Genomic DNA, 21232 nt, shown 5'->3' on the forward strand with positions numbered 1-21232 from the left:
CAGTACTGAGCCTTGCGGTACCCCACTAGTCACTGTCTGCCATTGTGAAAAGGACCCGTTTACTCCTACTCTTTGCTTCCTGTTTGCCAGCCAGTTCTCTATCCACATCAATACTGAACCCCCAATGCCATGTGCTTTAAGTTTGTATACTAATCTCTTATGTCGAAAGCCTTCTGGAAGTCCAGATACACCACATCCACTGGTTCTCCCCTATCCACGCTACTAGTTACATCCTCGAAAAATTCTATAAGATTCGTCAGACATGATTTACCTTTCGTAAATCCATGCTGACTTTGTCCAATGATTTCACCACTTTCCAAATGTGCTGCTAACCCATCTTTAATAACTGACTCTAGCAGTTTCCCCACTACCGATGTTAGATTAACTGGTCTGTAATTCCCCATTTTCTCTCTCCCTCCCTTCTTAAAAAGTGGGGTTACATTTGCTACCCGCCAATCCTCTGGAACTACTCCAGAATCTAAGGAGTTTTGAAAGATTATTACTAATGCATCCACTATTTCTGGAGCTACTTCCTTAAGTACTCTGGGATGCAGCCTATCTGGCCCTGGGGATTAATCGGCCTTTAATCCATTCAATTTACCCAACACCACTTCCCGACTAACCTGGATTTCACTCAATTCCTCCACTTCCTTTGACCCGCGGGCCCCTGCTATTTCCGGCAGAACATTTATGTCTTCCTTAGTGAAGACGGAACCAAAGTAGTTATTCAATTGGTCCGCCATATCCTGGTTCCCCATGATCAACTCACCTGTTTCTGACTGCAAGGGACCTACATTTGTTTTAACTAATCTCTTTCTTTTCACATATCTATAAAAACTTTTGCAGTCAGTTTTTATGTTCCCTGCCAGTTTTCTTTCATAATCCATTTTTCCTTTCCTAATTAAGCCCTTTGTCCTCCTCTGCCAGGCGGAAGAGGGCTCTGCCCGAGCCGGCTGCCTGCCCCATTTCCGGGGTTACGTCCGTGCCCGCGTGGTAATAGAAAGGAACAACGCGCTGTCCACGGGGGATTTCCGGGACCGTTGGGCACTTCAGGGGGTGGAAGTGGCGCCATGTTGACGTGGCAACTGGGGGGCGCTCCCACGTCCAAAAGGCAACACCGACCTTCACTTAGTGTCCGGACGGTGGACCAGGGTGAGGAAGTGCAGGGTGTGGAGGTGGAGCCCGTACAGGACACACCTCCCTGCGTCTCGGAGGGAGATGAAGGGGGTCAAGGAAAGGAGGCTCAAGTTGTGTGGGATTGGCTCCCGAAAAGTCTGACAAGCGGGGGTTTTCTCAGCCACAAGTACTCCACATGTTCGAGTCTCCCCTGACACCCGGTGCGGCGGGACAAGGGTCGGCCGCTCTCCCCTCTGCCGGCGGTGGGGGGGGGGGCCCGGTTGACGGCAACCAGGTTCCAGATTCTCAGCGGGTCCCGGTAGAAGCCGGGCATCCTCTGCAGGACAGCACGGCTGACGCCCACCACCAGTATCCACGTATATCCTTGAAGGCAGCGGCCCCGCACAATGCACTGTGATCACACTCAGCATAGTGCACTGTGATCACACTCTGCAAGGAACACTGTGATCACACTCAGCACCGTGTAGTGATCACACTCAGCATAGTGCACAGTGATCACACTCAACAAGGAATCACTGTGATCACACTCTGCAAGGAACACTGTGATCACACTCAGCACCGTGTAGTGATCACACTCAGCATAGTGCACTGTGATCAGACTCAGCACCGTGTAGCGATCACACTCAACAAAGAATCACTGTGATCACACTCAGCATAGTGCACTGTGATTACACTCAACAAAGAATCACTGTGATCACACTCAGCACCGTGCACTGCGATCACATCTAACAACCTACACTGAATTAACATGCCCTCAAAACCCTGATCAAAATGAGAAATATGTTGCTCTATCACACTAAATTATTGTGTCCATGTGCTTTGCTTGAAAACTTTATCTGCAAAAAGTTAGGAGAAATGGTGATCGTACCAATTACCTTAAAATATCGTGAACTTGCATGAATTCTGCCCAATTCCCCAATCTTCCCTGGTAATTTAATAACTTGCACCAAAGGTAAACTCAACACAGCATACAACCCAATTTAGTGTTGGTGATGTCAATTCAATAATTCAATTATATTTTATTGTCACGTGTGCAGTACCTAAGTACGCAGTGAAATGCCTCGTTTTGCTCACAACCTGGTAAAATCAAACAGAGGACCTCACGAGAAGTACGTATACAAGTGGTGCCGACAAAGGTAGAAATGTTCAACCGAACTGTTCTATCTTCTGCATGCTGCTGCACATGGGCGTCACGGTGGCGCAGCGGTAGAGTTGCTGCCTTACAGCGCTTGTAGCGCCGGAGACCCAGGTTCGATCCTGACTACGGGTGCTGTCTGTACGGAGTTTGCACTTTCTCCCTGTGACTCGCGTGGATTTTCTCCAAGATCTTCGGTTTCCTCCCACACTCCAAAGACATACAGGTTTGTAGGTAAATTGGCTTGGTATTAGTGTAAAAATTGTCCCTAGTGGGTGTGGGACAGTGTTGCGGGGATCGCTGGTCGGTGCGGACTCGGTGGGCCGGGTTTCTGTGCTGTATCTCTAAAAACTAAAAATATTCCTTCAGATATGAACCTGGTGGTTTTCAGCTTAGTCTGAGTCTGAAGAAGGGTCCCAATCCGAGTTGTCACTCATCCATGTTCTCCAGGGATGCTGCCTGACCCGCTGAGTTGCTCCAGCATATTTAGTTTAGTTTAGTTTTAGTTCAGAGATACAGCACGGAAACAGGCACTTTCGGCCCACCAGCGATTCCCGCATATTAACACTATCCTACACACTAGTGACAATTTATACAAAACCAATTGACCTACCAAGTTGTACGTCTTTGGAGTGTGGGAGGAAAACGAAGATCTCGGAGAAAATCCACGCAGTCACGGGGAGATCGTACAAACTCCGTACAGAGAGCACTGAAGTCAGGATCGAACCTGGGTCTACGGCATTGAAAGTGCTGTAGGGCAGCAACTCTACTGCTGCGCCACTGTGACTGCCCATGCCTTTGGGATGTTGGAAGAAACCAGAGCACCCAGAGGAAACCTATGCGGTTACAGGAAGAACGTGCAAACTTCACAGAGGTAACACCCTAGGCCAGGATCGAACCCGGGTCTCTGGTGCTGGAAGCACTGTAAGGCAGCAACTCTACCGCTGCGCCACCCTGTGTTTTTTTTAAACCTCAGAATCTGTATGATGCTCTTAAGTGCATTAACTAGCATTAAGTCTGACTGTAACACTTCCCTTACTTTCAGGTGGGATTCCTTTTGTGCTAACGAGTGAGATGTTTGACCAATCTTGTCGATCTTCAGCATTCATGATTGGAGGGACTGTGATGTGGCTTTCCAACTTTTTGGTTGGACTTCTATTCCCATTCATTCAGGTATGGTCTAAACAGAACTTTAGCACTGAACTGTATGTGTCCACCACAGAAGGGCCTCATTCAGGTCATCACAACTATATTAACCCATTGAAGGAGATTTCCAGTTGACCTTGCAGCGCTGCTCATTCCATGTAGTCTTTCAATGTATTTTCTCTTTTGTTATTTACCCAATTCCCTTCTGAATGTTTAAATCTACTTCCATCACAATTTTAATGCTTAGACACAGGATGCTGGAGTAACTCAGTGGGACAGGCAGCATCTCTGTAGAGAAGAAATGGGTGACGTTTCGGGTCAAGACCCTTTTTCGTGTCACTCATTTCTTCTCTCCCGAGATGCTGCCTGACCTGCTGAGTTACTCCAGCATTTTGTGTCTATCTTCACAAGCAGTAACATAATTGGCATTAGAACCTCATGGGCATTGGAGTGGAACACAATTAGGTTTACTTTTGCTCAATCTGTGATTATTTTTCTGGAAAATACACCAGTTGGGATGTTCGTATGGATACAATGAAGATTGGATTTGACAAATTCCACAGTCAGTTCACTCCTGATGCTCATTACCTAGCCCCTTACATGCACAACATCCATCTGCTAAATCCACAACGTATTTATTCCAAATAAGTATTGCTGCAACATTAATTGAATATACCTTTTTTTTTAAAACACACATTTCTGTGCAGTGTTTTTTATAGGTCCATCTATTCTTCATTATAATTGGTTTAATAAACAGGACAGCATGCACCTGCTCCAAATGTGCATAATTTTGTATCTTCGCTTCCTATTCTTCTGAGTTTTCATTTCATGTTGATGAGTTATGGAAATACATTCTTATCTCCCATTGTGATTGTTTGGAGTTATGGTGATGCAGAGATGGAACCAAATATTAATTCTGGTGTCTATTGTATTTCATAATTCATTTGCATGATTGGTTTATAGACGAAAATCAGCATCATGTCTTGACATTCTGTAAACAAGATACTTCACATCCCAGAATTGTAGGGCAGACTACAATAGTTCACCACAGTCCCCAATCAGGTTCGCTTCTATGCCCCATAGCAAATTGGTCAAATTCAGTTATTCCCCTTCAAGCAACAAAAATATATTATTTTTATCAAACTTCATTTCTCTATGTGTTATAACATGGTTTGAAATTCCGACAATCATATTTCCAGTATTGCTCTCTTTATTCATTCTTGCTGTGCATTTGTTATTCCTGTGTTAAACAGATTCTGACAGAATTTTCAATACTAATAACTCCCCTCAATTGACATCTGAGAAACTGTTCCCTTTAAGGGGAAACTGGCTGTTTTTGCTGGCTAATCTGTTGGTTTCATGCCATTGTTTATTTGATTCTTTCTTTTCCATCTCTCCTTTCATTGTGCAACCTTCCTTCCTGTGATTTAAATCACATCTTTTGTGAGTGGCCAGCTCCTGGCACTGCTCCAATGGCCATGTGTGTGGGATGTGACAGTAATTGCTTGAGAGAGTGCTTGATTCACAGCAATCAAAGGGTTTTCACATCTTCAGACCATTATATTTTCTAATTTAATATTTCCTCTGCCCGTAACATCTATATTTTACCAAGGGTACAAATTGAAATCATATTAAACTGCATTCAAATAGAAATTTAATTTGTTTTTGTTATTTCAAGAAATATTGAGTTTTTGAATGTTCACTGAATGTACATGAATCAGCCTAAATTAAATCATTTGCTTACCAGCAAGGCTCAGGTATATAGGACAATAATAAAACAACGACCAAGCTAGAACCTTTGGGACTAGTTTACAAATGCACAGTTTTCTGGATAAATCAGGCCATTTGAAATTTGTGGCTGCCTTGCCGAAACCAATGCCTGTGTGAAGATGAAAAAGCTACTTATCTTAACTTCTAAACCAGGTTCGCTTCTTAATAAACAGACACCACACAAACTGTTTGGTAGACCAGTTCAAAACTTTACTTAACATCGGCCGATGGAAGGGAGGGAGAACTCCAGTCAAGTGACCAACACAGACACTTGACTGTCCTCAGCCACCTTCTCTTAACAACAGAATTACATTGCCTTAAATAGGGTTTTTTTACCCCTTATCACATTCCACAGACATTAGTCATGGTCAGAGGTACTGGAAAAGGTTTCCACAGAATGCATCACATCAAACCTTTTTTTTACATGGTACAAGATATACTAAAAACATTGGCTATTTGCTTTATCTCCAAATAGACCACCCCTAGCTCTTTTCACTGCTTCCTCTGTCATTTGGTCCCTCATAAACATAGGTCATTTGTTTACAAAGATGTGACTGTTTATTTCTCTCTTCCTTTATTGCCTCCTCCCCCATAAACATTGGTCATTTGGTTTATGGCCTCTCACTTCCAAAGATATCTCTCTAGCTCCTTCACTTGGGAGACAATGTTATCTCACACACCCCGCAACCTGAGGAAAGCCTAATTTGACACTAAATGTAAGCTGTAAGCTAGCCCAGAAACCAATTTAATATATTCTTATATTTTTAACTAAAATTCGGCTTCATCAAAGAGGCACCAAAAGCTCAGTCAACAAAAGAAGAAAATATAATTTGAACCACGCATTATTAGGTTGCATTAGTATTATTAAGTGCAGGTAGATGCCAGAGCACCAGAATCATTTGTAACTCACATACTGTACAGGACACAGTCATTACCTCAATTGTAAGTGTTGTGGGTGAGCACACATTATTTTTTCTTGCAGGCAGCTTATCACATCTATTTTCATGTGTGATGTTGGGAAATACAAAGTTTACTATCTGGAATTGTTCCTGTAGCAAAAAATAATATAGATAATGTAGATGCAATAAAGATGAACACATTTATAAAGAGTAGAGATAGGGAGAAACTATTCCAGCAGCCAGAGATATGAAGTAACCCAGAGGTAAATGAAAAGCATCCTTCTTCCTTATCAATAAATTGCTATGACCTGGAATGCATTTATTTGAAGGATGTTGGAAACAGATCCAGGATTAACTTCCAAGTGTAGTTTAGCATCAGACCTGACAAAGAAATTGGCGCGAAGGAGAGAGACTCGGTCAGTAAAAGTCAGAAAAACAATGTTCACCTTGGATTCGAAGGTAGACACAAAAAGCTGGAGTAACTCAGCGGGACAGGCAGCATCTCTGAGAAGAAATGGGTGACTTTTTGGGTCGATACCCCTTCTTCAGACTCGATTCAATGGACATGTTCGATTTTCCTTGACTTTTTCAAAAAGACAAGGGAACAAGAACACAATGTTACGTTCTTAAAGAACTACTGATTATCTTTACTTTCATAGGCATGGGAATGTTTCTGCAATTGCCATAAAAACAAGTCCAAATAAAACCCAAATTGTTACCAAACTTTGATTCTACATGATCCTTACATATTGATCAATATTTATAAAATCAGTTACAACTTGTCTTTTAGGATAGAAGTATTTTTTCCTGCTTAGTTGAGCTCTTGTCCAGTTTTAGGAGCTCTTCCATCTGTATGTGCTTCTCATGTACATATGATTGAAGCAGCAAAAGGTTTGTGGTAAACAATTTTATTTTGTCCCATAAACCTGAGAAGCAAGGTACTTGCTTCCACTGTGAAAGAAAACTATGTATAGATGTTTTCTGCTTCATTCCATTTAGCACCAATAAATTATGAAATGCAGTAGATTGTAGAAATAATCTTAGTGTCCATCTTTGCTAATCCAAGTATCTGCAAAAGGAGAGTTTTTTACTTTGATAAGCATTAACCTATAATTAAAAATTCAACAGATTTGGAAATAAAGATACAGATAGACCCAGTTATGAAAATGATGATTCTTTCAGACAATATGGATTAATAATAAGCACCTCACTGTTCCATATAGAAAATCATGAGTACTCTATTCAGGAAGCCTGCTGCAGTCCTACTTGAAATTGTTGTTCAGCGACTGTACATTAATACAATACTGTAGGCGGTTAGGAAGTTAATTGGCATAAATAAGAATCTGAATCTGAATTCCTTTATTGTCATTCAGACCTTTCGGTCTGAACGAAATTTCGTGCCTGCAGTCATACATATAGTAACAAATAACAAAAACACACAATAAACACAAATTAACATCCACCACAGTGAGTTCACCAGGCACCTCCTCACTGTGATGGAGGCAAAAGTCTTAAAATCTCTGTCTCTTCCCTCCTTGTTCTCCCTCTGCGCTGAGGCAATCCAGGCTTCCGTTGTTGTGACCCCACTGGGTGATGGTAAGTCAGTCCCGCGGCTGAATCCGAGCTCCACGAACGGGCCGGTTCAAGTTCCGTGGCCTGGGGTGGTCGAAGCTGCCGAAGCTGCCCCCTCCAGTCCAGCGGACGCAGCTGTAGTTGCGGGAGCTCCGGAAAACCAGGTCACCAACCTGTGACCTGCGAGTTTCCGACGATGTTGTACACTGGGCCCGTGGCCGAGCCCCGAATTCAGGTCGCCGCCACCGGAACGCCGCCGCAGCCCGAAGTCAGCCAGCTTCGCGTTGGTAAGTCCTGGCTGGCTCTACCTCCGGAGCCTCGAGGTCGGTCCCAGTTGGAGGCCGCCAGCTCCGCCATTAGGCCTCAGTGCAGACGGAGGCAGAGAAGGGGGATACGACAAGAAAAAGTCACATTCCCCCGAAGGAAGAGACCAAAAACATGTTCCACCCCCCCCCCATATAACATAACCTAATAAACTAAAATTTAACTAAAACAGGACAAAAAAACAAAAAACAAAAAAAAACAGACTGACTGCAGGCAGCGCCGCCACTTCCAGAGATTGAATGCATTGCACCAATTTAGTGATAGTTCACATGGATAGTTATTTTTGAGTAAAAAGGCGATGCCTGCTTCTTCAATTAGTACTTCATCTTAGAGCGGCATGGTGGCACAGCGGTAGAGTTGCTGCCTTACAGCGCTTGCAGCACCAGAGACCCCGGTTCGATCTCGACTACGGGTACTGTCTGAACATTCCCCCTGTGACCGCGTGGGTTTTCTCCAAGATCTTCAGTTTCCTCCCACACTCCAAAGAGGTACACGTTTGCAGGTTAATTGACTTGGTATACTTGGTATAAGGGTAAATTGTCCCGAGTGTGTGTAAGATAATGTTAAGGTGCGGGGATCGCTGGTCGGTGCGGACTCATTGGGCCGAAGGGCCTGTTTCCTCATTGTATCTCTAAACTAAATGTTATACATAAATGTTATGTATCTCCAGAACCAGGAGCCACGGTTTAAGAATAAGGGACAGGCCATTTAAAACGGAGATGAGGAAAAGCTTTTTCACCCAGCGAGTTGTGAATCTGTGGAATTCTCTGCCTCAGAAGGCAGTGGAGGCCAATTCTCTGGATACTTTCATGAGAAAGTTAGATAGAGCTCTTAAAGATAGCGAAGTCAAGGGATATGGGGAGAAGGCAGGAACGGGATATTGATTATGGATGATCAGCCATGATCACAGTGAATGGCGGTGCTGGCTCAAAGGGCCGAATGGTCTACTCCTGCACCAATTGTCTATTGTCCGTTGTCTAAAACTAAATTAAATCTATGTCCATCTTCTCTGCTGCAAGCTTTCCAGCCTTCTATGATATTTGGTTTTAATCCATTGCCTTATCACTCCTGTTTCAGTGCTCCCACACCCCATTCTTTCCAGCTTCCTGCCATGAATGGTCCCAGTCATTAATTCTCCTGTTTGCCCACCTTGTTCCCTGCACAACCGCGTACACTTCCTGAGGCACTCCAGCCAAGAACCATTCTCTGCCATCAGCATTCCCCACACAACATAACTTGACAAGGGAAAGGTTATTCTACCTGGAATACCAACATGATTCACTTCAACACTGACCCCTCTGAGTAAAGCAGTGACCTATGTTTCTTTGCACCATGTAATGCATCTTTGCCAGTTAAAATATGACAAATAGAAAGGGAAGAAAGGAAATGAGAAAGGGGGAGAGATTTAATTTCATTGGCTACACTGTCTCTATGGGTATGGGATAATCTAAAACAAAACAGGAAACAGGGTGAATGTTAGAACTGGGTAATCTTATAGAGATGTATAACTGAGATGGGAATACTGTAGATAGAGTGAATGCCTGGAGTATTTTTCCAAGCATTGGAGAATCAAGAACTAGAGAGCATACATTGAAAGTGAGAGAGTAGAGGGTTGGCTTTTTCACACAGAGGATAGTGGATATATGTAATGAGCAGCAGATGAAGTAATTAGGCAGTTGCAATAACAAATTTTAAAATACATTTGGCTAGGTAAATGGATGGGGAAGGTTTAGGGGGATATGGGCCAGGATCAGACATATGAGTCTACATGGGATATCTGGATTGGCATGGAAGAGTTGGGCTGAAGGGCCTGTTTCAGTCCTGTACGATTCTAGGACAGAAAACAAATCGATTTCAGCATCGGAGAAGGTGGGGGGGGGGGGGGAAGAGCAGAACAAAGGGAGAATCTATGATATGGTGAGACAAAAAAAATTAAAGTTGCAGTTAGGATAAATTATACTTCTTTGTCTGTTTAGTTTAGTTCAGTTTAGTTTATTATGTCAAGTGCACCGAGGCACAGTGAAAAGCTTTTAGTTGTGTACTATAAAGTCAATGCAAAGACAACATATGATTACAGACACAAACCACCCACAGCGTACAGATATAGGAGAAAGTGTATAACATTTAGAGCAAGATAAATGCCGATAAAGTCTGATCATTGATAGTTCAAAGGTCACCCATGAAGTAGAAGGGAGGTCAGGGCCGCACTCTAGCTGGTGAGAGGAGGGCTCACTTGCCTGAATACAGCCAGGATGAAACTTTCCCTGAATTTGGAGCTATGCATTCCAAACTTTGGCACCTCTTGCCTTATTGCAGAGGGAGTGACTGGGGTGATACTAGTCGATGATTATGCTGGTGGCCTTACCGAGGCTATGTGGAGTGTAGATGGAGTCCGTGGAAGGGTTGTATGTGTGATGATCTGGACTGCAGTACGTCCACAACTCAGCAATATCTTGTGGATTTGGATGGAGCTGTTCCCATCTTCTATATTACTAAAAGTCTGATTTTGACCGCTTTTGGCCCACTGTGCTGTGATTTCCGAGAGAACGCAGCCACCTACCGTCATTTTTGGCCACCTCGCTCAGAGCCCACTTCCGCCTTCCGAGACCAGAGGATTTTTCCCATCGATAAAAAATCTGAGATATATTAATGCTTAAAAAAAATTCCCCATTCTCTCTGTTGCCCCTGCTGGAGGGAGGGGGAGGGACTATAAAACTAGGAAGTGGTGTGCCTCACTCAGTCTCTGCAAGATGGAAGCCAGAGGGTCACATCTCTGAGCTCTGAATAACACTGAACACATGTCTACTCAACTATGAGTGCCCTTAATGTGGTTTGAAAATATGGTTGGTTTGAAGTAAAAAGGCACTACCTGCAAATGGTTGTTTGGGGGGTTTGGGTTGAAGTAAAAAGGCACTGCCTGCAAATGGTGGTTTGGGTTGAAGTGAAAAGGCACTGTCTGCAAATGGCTGCTTGGGGGGTTCGGCTTGAAGTGAAAAGGCACTGCCTGCAAATGGTTGTTTGGGGGATTTGGGTTGAAGTGAAAAGGCACTGCCTGCAAATGGTTGTTTGTCTAAACTTGACAACAGTCCTGTTTGCACTATATTGATTTTAGATAAAACTCTACCACTTACGGCTGTGATTTTTGACCATCTTACTCAATCGCCCTGCGCCCATCAGGTGCAGAGGATTGTTCCCATCAATGAAAAACAAAAGTGTTATTAGTGTTTAAAAAATGTTGAGAATCTCTCTCCTGTCAATCACGCCATGAAGGCCACACCTTTTCCGGTGGGAGGGGGATGGATTATAAAACCCAGAAGTGTGGGTGTGGCTCAGTCTCTGCATGATGGGGGCAGGAGAGGTCACGACTCTGTCTGAGCTGTGAATCAACTGAACACACTGAATGTCTACTGAACTGTGAGTGTGGTGTTTTGTGTGGTTTTATGGTGGTTTCACCCTGCTTGAAATAGTATGAAACTGCATTTGAATGTGGTGGCCTTGCCTGAAATGGTATGAAACTGCATTTGAATGTGGTGGCCTTGCACCCTGCATGAAATGGTATGAAACTGCATTTGAATTTGATGGCCTTGCACCCTCCTGGAAATGCTATGAAACTGCACTTGAATTTGGTGGCCTTCCACCCTGCTTGAAGTGGTGTGAAACTGCACTTGAATTTGGTGGCCTTGCACCCTGCTTGAAGTGGTTGGAAACTACACTTGAATTCTGTGGCCTTGCACCCTGCTTGAAGTGGTAAGAAACTACACTTGAATTTGGTGGCCTTGCACCCTGCTTGAAATAGAATTTCAAGGAATACTGCACCTGAATTTGGTGGCCTTGCACCCTGCTTGAAATGGAATTTCAAGGAATGTTGGAATTGGTGGAGAAGTGGAATATTGCGTCGGGGGACCAGCCCTCCCGCGTGAACATGGGACCCAACGGGTCCCACTTAGTCTAGTACTATACTATAATGCATCCCGATCAACATGCCAAACTTCCTAAGCCTTCTAAGGCAGTAGAGGCATTTGTTTGCTTTCTTGACCATTGCTTAGATATGACTGGTCCAGGATAAATTGCTGATGATATTTATTCATAAAGGGAGTCAGTCTACCCCAACGACAGAAGGGGAGGAGTTGTACAGTTTGATAGCCACGGGGAAGATCTGCAGCATTCTGTGCTGCATGTTGGTGCATCTGTTGCTAAAAGCACTCCTCAGGTTGACCAGTGGGTCATGGAAGGGATGAGCTGGATTGTCCAGGATGCTCCACAGTTTGAGGAGCATCCTCCCCTCCAAGACCACTGCCAATGAATCCTATTTAAAAATACGGAGTAAGCACATAGAACAGAGATGACGAGTTGTGAGTGGAATTCTCTGCCTCAGGGGGTGGTGGGGGCCAGTTATCTGGATACTTTCAAGAAAGAGCTAGATAGGGCTCTTAAAGATAACAGAGTCAGGGGATATGGGGAGAAGGCAGGAACGAGGTACTGATTGGGGATGATCAACCATGATTACATTGAATGGCGGTGCTGGCTCGAAGGGCCGAATGGCCTACTCCTGTACCTATTGTCTATTGTATTGTAAACTCCACTCCTGGACAGAGCCAGCCCACCTGCTACCCCAAATTGATTTAAACAAACAATTTTAAGGAAAAGTAAAAAAATTAATATTTGTCATTGGTTGCAGCAAACTCTGTGCCATCAGCTGAGGAATGTTATTAGCTTCAAACATTCCAGGTGTTCAACTTTCCTTCAACTGTAGGAATCTCAACACTCAGCAAGATCACTTATTTCCACGGTCTCTAACGAGTGCCTTGTGACATGATTAAACATTGAATGAATGCATGATTGAATGAATGAATGAATGAATGAATGAATGAATGAATGAATGAATGAATGAATGAATGATTGAATGAATGAATGAATGATGAATGCATGAATGAATGAATACGTTTATTGGCCAAGTATGTACACATACAAGGAATTTGCCTTGGTGCTCCGCTCGCAAGTAATAACACGACATACAGTAACAATTAAGAATGACACATAAAACATTAAAACATTAAAAATAAAAAAATATAATTTATATATGTGAATGAAATAAACTACCAGAGCTAAAGGAAGCTACAAACTTTTGGTTATTGAGAGAAAAAATCACAAATCACACAAATCACAAACTATTTGCCTGCAGAGTTGAATTACTGATTAACCAATAGTGAATAGTTTTGTTCCAAGTGACAACTATTTAGCCAAGCGTGGCTAACATTAAAGTCCAAGGATAAAATTAGAAAGGAAATGTCTCACTTGATATATCGAGAAATACACATGATCATCCCAGACAATTCCCTTTTCACTGTTGAGCTTGAATTGCTGTTTAGTTGCGTCAAGCATTGCTCTTTATTCTGCATCAGCCTGGAAAGGTCAGTTGGAAATATAAACTTCTCACCAGTTGCACTCGGTGCTTGACCAGTGCAGGTGACCGGTTCTTCCTCCTGCTTCTCGGATTTGAAATGCGGATGGAGAGTAATTCACAAGCTGTTCTCTAATATATAGGAAGGAACTGCTGGTTTAAACTGAAGATAGACAGACACAAAATGCTGGAGTAACTCAGCGGGACGGGCAGCATCTCTGGAGAGAAGGAATGGGTGACGTTTCGGGTTGTGTTGAGCCTGGGGTAGGGTCTCAACCCCAAACGTCACCCATTCCTTCTCTCCAGAGATGCTGCCAATCCTGCCGAATTACTCCACAATTTTGAGTCTATCTTCTGTTCTCTAATATAATCAATTCTATTATTTTAGCATCATACATCTGAACTTTCAGCTGGTTTAGATTCAAAAGAGGATATAATGCATCTATGAAAGAGAGGAGAGAATACCATGAGCTGCGGACTATTAACTCAGTGTCATTAGTGGGGAATGTGCCAGGTCTTATTACGTAGTTGAGACTGTAACTAGCAGAAGGTATTGTTGAGCAAAACACAACAGTGGTGCAGCGGTAGAGTTGCTGCCTTACAGCACCGGAGGCATAGATAGATAGATAGATAGATAGATAGATAGATAGATAGATAGATAGATAGATAGATAGATAGATAGATAGATAGATAGATAGATAGATAGATAGATAGATAGATAGATAGATAGATAGATAGATAGATAGATAGATAGATAGATAGATAGATAGATAGATAGATAGATAGATAGATAGATAGATAGCCTTTTATTGTCATTCAGACCGAAGTCTGAACGAAATTGCAGCAGTCATACATATAATACCATACAATAAAACAACAATAAACACACATTAACATCCACCACAGTGAGTCCACCCAGCATCTCCTCACTGTGATGGAGGCAAAAGTCTTAGGTCGCAGTCTCTTCCCTCCTCTTCTCCCTCTGCGCTGGGGCGATACCCCCCCCCCCCCCCGGGCGATGTTAAGAACAGTCCCGCGGCTCAAACACCGCGGCCCGGGGTGGTTGAAGCTGCCGCCCACCAGTCCTGCAGAAGCAGCTGCTGGCCCGCGGCCGAACCCCGGACTCAGGCCACCGCCGCCAGAACACCATCCCAGCCACCCTCACGTGAGTACTGTGCCGTCTTCAGCCTCGGGCTGGGCCGCCCCGACTTGGGCGCCGAACCTCCCCCGGACCGGGCTGCCCCGACTTGGGCGTCGCTTCTTCCCCGGGCTGGGCTGCCCCGACTTGGGTGCCGAACCTCCCTCGGGCTGCCAGCGCCGCACCTTCCCGAGCTCGGCCGCTCCGACGGGAGCCTCGTTCCACCCTCGGGCTGGCCGTCCTCACGGGAGCGTCCCAACCTCTTCCAGCCCTGAGCCGGACCACCCTCACGGGAGCGAGCTCAGAGCGAGTCCTGACGGTGCTCTGCCTCCGGAGCCTCGAGGTCGTCAGCTCCATTAGGCCTCAGCACAGACGGAGGCAGAGAAGGGGAATACGACAAAAAGGTCGTATTCCCCCGCAGGGAGAGACTGCAAACCCCGTTTCAACCCCCCCCCCCAAAAAACACAAGCTAAAACCAAAAAAACTAGACTAACCAAACAAAATAAACAACATAAAAAACACAAAGACAACGGGACCGCCGGTAAGCCGCTGCAGCCAGAGCCGCGCCGCCATTCCGACATCAGTTCAGTCCTGAGTTTATACATTCTTCCTGTGATCCGGTGGGTTCTCTCAGGGTGCACCGGTTTCCACCCACATACTAAAGATCATAAGATCGTAAGTTATGGTCGCAGAATTAGGCTATTCGGCCCATCAAGTCTACGTCCATTCAATCGTGGAATTCTCCCTCCTAACCACATTCTCCTGCCTTCTCCCTATAACCTCTGACACCTATACTGATCAAAAATCTATCTATCTCTGCCTTAAATATATCCACTGACTTTGCCTCTACAGCCTTGTGGCAAAGAATTCCACAGATTCACCACCCTCTGACTAAAGAAATTCCTTCTCATCTCCTTCCTAAAAGAAAGTCCTTTAATTCTGAGGCTATGACCTCCAGTCCTAGACTCTCCCACTAGTGAGAACATCCTCTCCACATCCACTCGATCTAAGCCTTTCACTATTCTGTACATATCAATGAGGTCCCAGCTCATTCTTCTAAACTCCAGCGACTATCGGTCCAGTGCCGTCAAACGCTCATCATATATTAAGTTAGATGTGCAGTAAATTGGCTTCTTTAAATTGTCCCTAGTGTGATAGAACCAGTGTATCGGTGATCGCTGGTTGGTATGGACTCGATGGGCCGAATAACCCGTTTCCGTGCTGTATCTCTAAAAATATAAATAAAACAATGTTCTGCAGGAACTCAGCAGGTCGGGCAGCGTCTGTCGAGGTAATGGACAGATGATGTTTTCAGTTGGAAGTTTTGTTCAGGCTGAAGAAGGGTCCCGACCCCCAAATGCTATTTGCCATATTCTCCACACATGTTGCCTTACCGGCTGAGTTGCTCATGCACTTTGTGTTTTGCCAAAGATTCCAACACCTGCCAGTCTTTGTGTCTCCAGAATAGATAGTTGAGTGGACTTTAACACGACCTTCATTGCAAGAGATTATAAAACATAATGAGACAAAACATCAGTCAGATCATGCTGCCAAACGGAACAACCCATTACCAACAGCTGCATTACAACGCTTGCAGTGCAAGCGACCCGGGTTCGATCCGAACTGCGGTGTAGGTTCTCCCGGTGACCTGCGTGGGTTTTCTCTGAGATATTCAGTTTCCTCCCACATTCCAAAGATGTACAGACTTGTAAGCTAATTGGCTTGATCTAAATGTAAATTGTCCCTTGCGTGTGTTAATGTGCAGCGATCACAGGTCGGTGCGGACTCGGTGGGCTGAAGGGCCTGTTTCCGCACTGTATCTCTAGACTAAACTAAACAGAGCATCTGCGAGGCCTTCTTGACCTGTTACAAAGCAGAGTTGTTGCAATTGTAGAAGTTCTCATCGATTAGCTGATCAAGTCCAATACTGCAGGAACGTTTACTTGTAAAAACACTGACAGAATTTAAAAGGCCCAAGACATTTTCATGCCTTCTCAGGTCATTTCTTTCTCATTACTTTTCTTGGATAATCATTAATCAATAATATTGTGCCTTTTAAGGAGGAAGTGGATTCCTTTATGGTATGTGTAGGAAAGAACTGCTGATGCTGGTTTAAAATGATGGTAGACACAAAATGCTGCAGTAACTCCAGCATCTCTGGAGAGAAGGAATGGGTGATGTTTCTTCTTCATGGTATGTTCTTTGTGGTATTGATGCCGATATCTGTCCCTGGATTGGGTGCTATGCATTTTCAATCTTCTTTTTTTCATGCCTGAGGGGAGAAGAGGGAGTGACCAGGATGAGAATGATCCTTGCCAAGGCAGTGTGAAGTGTATGGAATCCATGGAAGGAAGGGGGGTTTGTTTGTGTGATGGTCTGGGCAAACTGCAATTTATTGTGGTCTTGTATGGAGCTGTTCCCAAACCATGATGCGATTCATGTAGATAAAATGTTGTATATGGTGCCCCCCCTAAACCTCAACTTAAAGCTGTGGCCTTTTGTCCTGGGTATCTCTGCCATGGGGAAAATATTTTTACTATCTCCTTACCTATGCCTCTGCTAATTTTCTCTCTTGTCAGGTCTCTCCTCTGCCACTGTTCCAGTGAAAATAACGAGGCCAATACCGTCTCTCCTCATAATTAAACCATTCCATTCCAATCAACATCCTGGTGAATCTCCTCTCACTCTCCCTAGTATGAAATGCTTCATATAGTGTGGAAACCAGAACCACCTACAGCATTTTAGCTGTGGTCTAACCAATGTAGTCTAAAACGGAACCAAAACCTCCCAGCTCTGATATTCCGTACCCTGACTAATTCTTTCTACCTTCAGTCATTTTGGGATGTGTACACCTATGGGCCTGTCCCACTTGCCGAATTTTAAGGCAACTGCCGGCGACTGTCATAGTCGTAGCAGGTCGCCGGTAAAACTGGCAACAACCTACGCCATCCTTGCAACAACCTGGCAACAGCACCTACGTCAGGAGGTCAAGTGACGCTCATTGGCATTAAACCCACTGTCACCGAAAAATGTTCAACATGTTGAAAATATAGCGGCGACCAGAAAGACGTTACGACTTTTTGCGCAACTGAGGAGACGGCTCCCGACAACCATTGACAAACATGTGGCAACAAACCAGTCGCCTATAGTTGCCTAAAAAATCACCTAAGTGGGACAGGCCCATAAGGTCCCTTTCTTCTACAATATTCCCTTAGGACCCACCATTCATTATAAACGGGCTACCTATATTAGACCCCCCCCCCCCCCCCCCCCCCCCCGAAATTGCAACCTCACACTTTTCAGGATTAACTTCCATCTGTGATTGTGTTGTTCAACTTACCATCTGATCAATATCATTCTGTAGCCTAAAACTACACTGCTCGTTAACATAAATGCTAGCAATGTCCATGCCAGCTGCAAGCTTACCGCCTACACCTCTGACAATTATATCTAAGTCATCAATGTATCTAACGGCCAGCAAGGGGTCTCGGCACTAATCTCTGTGGCATAGCACGTCACAAGTTTCCAATCACGATACCAATCCACGACTTTAACCCTTTGTCCTTAATTGCCAAACCCAATTTGGATTGAATTTTTTAGCAAGGAACTGCAGATGCCGAAGATAGACCGAAGATAGACTCAAAATGCTGGAGTAACTCAGCGGGACAGGCAGCGTCTCTGGAGACATTATGGGTTGAGACCCTTCTTCAGATTTGAATTGCATTTGCCAACTTATCCGTGGAGCACATGGGCTCCAATCTTTTGGGCCACCCTTCTGTTTGGGACCTTGTCAAAGGCCATGTAAACCATGATTGCAATGCTCTCATCATTGTATTGAGTTTTTACAATAGATGCAGTAGGCCCTTCGAGCCAGCACCGCCATTCGATGTGATCATGGCTGATCATTCCCAATCAGTACCCCGTTCCTGCCTTCTCCCCATATCCCCTGATTCTGCTATCTTTAAGAGCCCTATCTAGCTCTCTCTTCAAAGTATTGGAGTAAGTGGGAGAACCGGCGTCCACTGCCCTTTGAGGCAGAGAATTCCACAGACTCACAACTATCTGTAAGAAAAAGTGTTTCCTCATCTCCGTTCCAACTGACTTTCCCCTTATTCTTAAACTGTGGCCCCTGGTTCTGGACTCCCCCAACATCGGGAACATGTTTCCTGCCTCTAGCATGTCCAAACCCTTAATACTCTTATATGTTTCAATAAGATATCCTCTCATCCTTCCAAACTCCAGAGTTAACTCTTAAATACTCGGTAAGATTAGTCAGACAGGATCTCCCACAAGCAAACCCATGTTGACTATCCCAAATCAATCTCTACCTTTCTAAGTATAGATTAATACTATACTTAGAATGTATCCAGTAACATCACCACTAATAATGTTAAACTCATTGGCTGTAAATATCTGGCTTATCATGGCTGCCCTTATTAAAAATAGGAACCACACATACTTTCCTCCAATCTTCAGATACCACACCTGCAGCCGATGGAGTTTTGAAAATCTCTACCCTGGCCCCAGCTAGATCTTTGCTTCCCATAACAACCTAGGATATATTTCATCAGGTCCAGGGGATTTATCCAAATTTCTGTCCACTAAGACTTCTAGTACCTCCATCGTTTTAATAACAATCTGCTATGAAACGCCAACATTTCTCTCCCCAGACGGATACAATTTGCTGGAGTTACTCAAGGGGTCAGACAGCATTGGAGAACAAGGATAGGTGACGTTTTGGTTTGTTGTGCTTCTTCAGAGCCTTCTTCAGTCTCTCTCTCTCGCTCTCTCTCTCTCTCTCTCTCTCTCTCTCCCACCAGAATCTCCAGTTGCAATGACCCTTCTTCAGACTGAGAGTCAGGGGAGAGGGAAACAAGATGTACAGCGTGGAAACAAGCCCTTCGGCCCAACTTGTCCACACCGGCCAACATGTCTCAGCTACACGAGTAGATCAAATCAGACAATGATCAAGGATCAAGATCACCCATACCTACCCTCCGGAGATGCTGAGTTACTCCAGCATTTTGTGTCTATCTTCAGTTTAAATCAGCATCTGCAGTTCCTTCCTACGCAATGGTTCATTGTTGGATGAGGGGAAAGTGGCTACGAGGCGTACAAACAGTAAAATGATTCAGGAAGACAGTGAAACTAGTAGGTGAACTTGGGTGGGGAGGGATGGAGAGAGAAGGAATGAAGGGGTTACTTGAAGTTAGAGAAATCAATGTTCATACCGCTGGGGCGTAAGCTTGCCCAAGCAAAATATGAGAGGCTGTTCCTTCAATTTGTGTTTGACCTCACTGACAATGGAGGAGGCCCAGGACAGAAAGGTCTGTATGGAATGAAAGTGTTTAGCTACCAGGAGATCGATTTGGCCCAGGCGGACTGAGCGCAGGGGTTCAGCGAAAAGATTGCCCAGGCTGCGCTTGGTCTCGCCGATAAATGATCAAATAGTATTGAAGGGCGGCACGGTGGCGCAGCGGCAGAGTTGTTGCCTTACAGCGCCAGAGCCCCGGGTCCCAGGTTCGATTCCGACTACAGCTGTTGTCTGAACGGAGTTTGTACATTCTCCAAGTGACCGCATGGGTTTTCTCTGAGATCTTCGGTTTCCTCCCACATTCCAAAGACGTACAGGTTTGAAGGTTAATTGGCTTGGTGTAAGTGTAACATCGTTCCTAGTGTATGTGTTAATGTGCGGGGATCGCTGATCACTGGTCGGTGTGGACTCGGTGGGCCAATGGGCCTATTTCTGCACTGTATCTCTAAACTAAACTAAAGTATGTGGCCTCCCTGTTGCCAGGGAGAGGGTTACCTCAGAGTTGCTGCAGAGTATACTGAAAGAGAAAATTAACCAATCAGTCATTAGTACCAACAACATCAGCAGATAAAAGGATCAGGGCGTACAATATGAATTTAGGATTACTTCCAGCATTATATGCTCCTGAATATAAGAATATAAAGATAGGTTGGGTGAATGCATGACTTAGTGGATGGTGTAGGATGGAGAACTTTAGCATTTTTGGATCATTGAAGCAGGTTCTGGGGTAAATGGGACTTGGAGAAGCAGGACAGGTTGTACCGGAACTGAAACAGATCCAATATTCTTCCCGGGGGAGTTATCGAGGAGATTTGAAACTAATTTGGCAGGGGAGGGGTATGGACACAGAGTCGATGTACAGCTGGGAACTAGTCTAATTTAGAAGAAGAACCAGGTCACTTCAGAAGGAAGTGCATGACATGAGCATGACAAGACGCGGGGGAGGATCGGAAGGCATCTATTTTAATACAATGAGCCTGACTGGTCAGGCAGTTGAACTCATAGAGCATTGAACAGCATGTGGGAATGTGATATTGTTGCAATTACTGAGGTATTATTTTTGAGAGAAGGGCAGAGCAACCAACAGAACTGCCAGGGTTTAGAAATTTCCAGCATGATGAAGGGAGGAAAGTTTGGAGGAATGAGGGTGAGGAGAGGCATTGTATTATAAACATGGAGACATAAACTGTGGTAATGAAGGAGCAGAGTTACTAAGTTACAGAGATAGGTGCCAGGGTCTTTAGAGCGCAAAGGTTAAGGGGGGACTTGATAGAGGTCTTTAAAATGATGAGAGGGATAGACAGAGTTGATGTGGACAAGCTTTTCCCTTTGAGAATAGGAAGATTCAAACAAGAGGACATGACTTCAGAATTAAGGGAGGGTGAGGAGAGGCATT

General features: G+C 44.4%; 1 protein-coding gene across 3 annotated transcripts in view; it reads left to right on the plus strand.

The window, feature by feature from the left end:
* The window catches only part of slc2a9l2 (solute carrier family 2 member 9, like 2), a 309216-nt gene that overhangs the window by 275298 nt on the left and 12686 nt on the right, over positions 1-21232 (plus strand). For all 3 annotated transcript variants that reach the window (XM_055644635.1, XM_055644618.1, XM_055644628.1), the window contains exon 12: positions 3318-3445. In XM_055644635.1, coding sequence (XP_055500610.1) covers positions 3318-3445 — 128 coding nt within the window. The remainder of the gene's footprint in view (positions 1-3317; positions 3446-21232) is intronic.

The sequence above is a fragment of the Leucoraja erinacea genome, chromosome 1 (assembly GCF_028641065.1).
Source record: "Leucoraja erinacea ecotype New England chromosome 1, Leri_hhj_1, whole genome shotgun sequence".
Lineage (NCBI taxonomy): Eukaryota > Metazoa > Chordata > Chondrichthyes > Rajiformes > Rajidae > Leucoraja > Leucoraja erinaceus.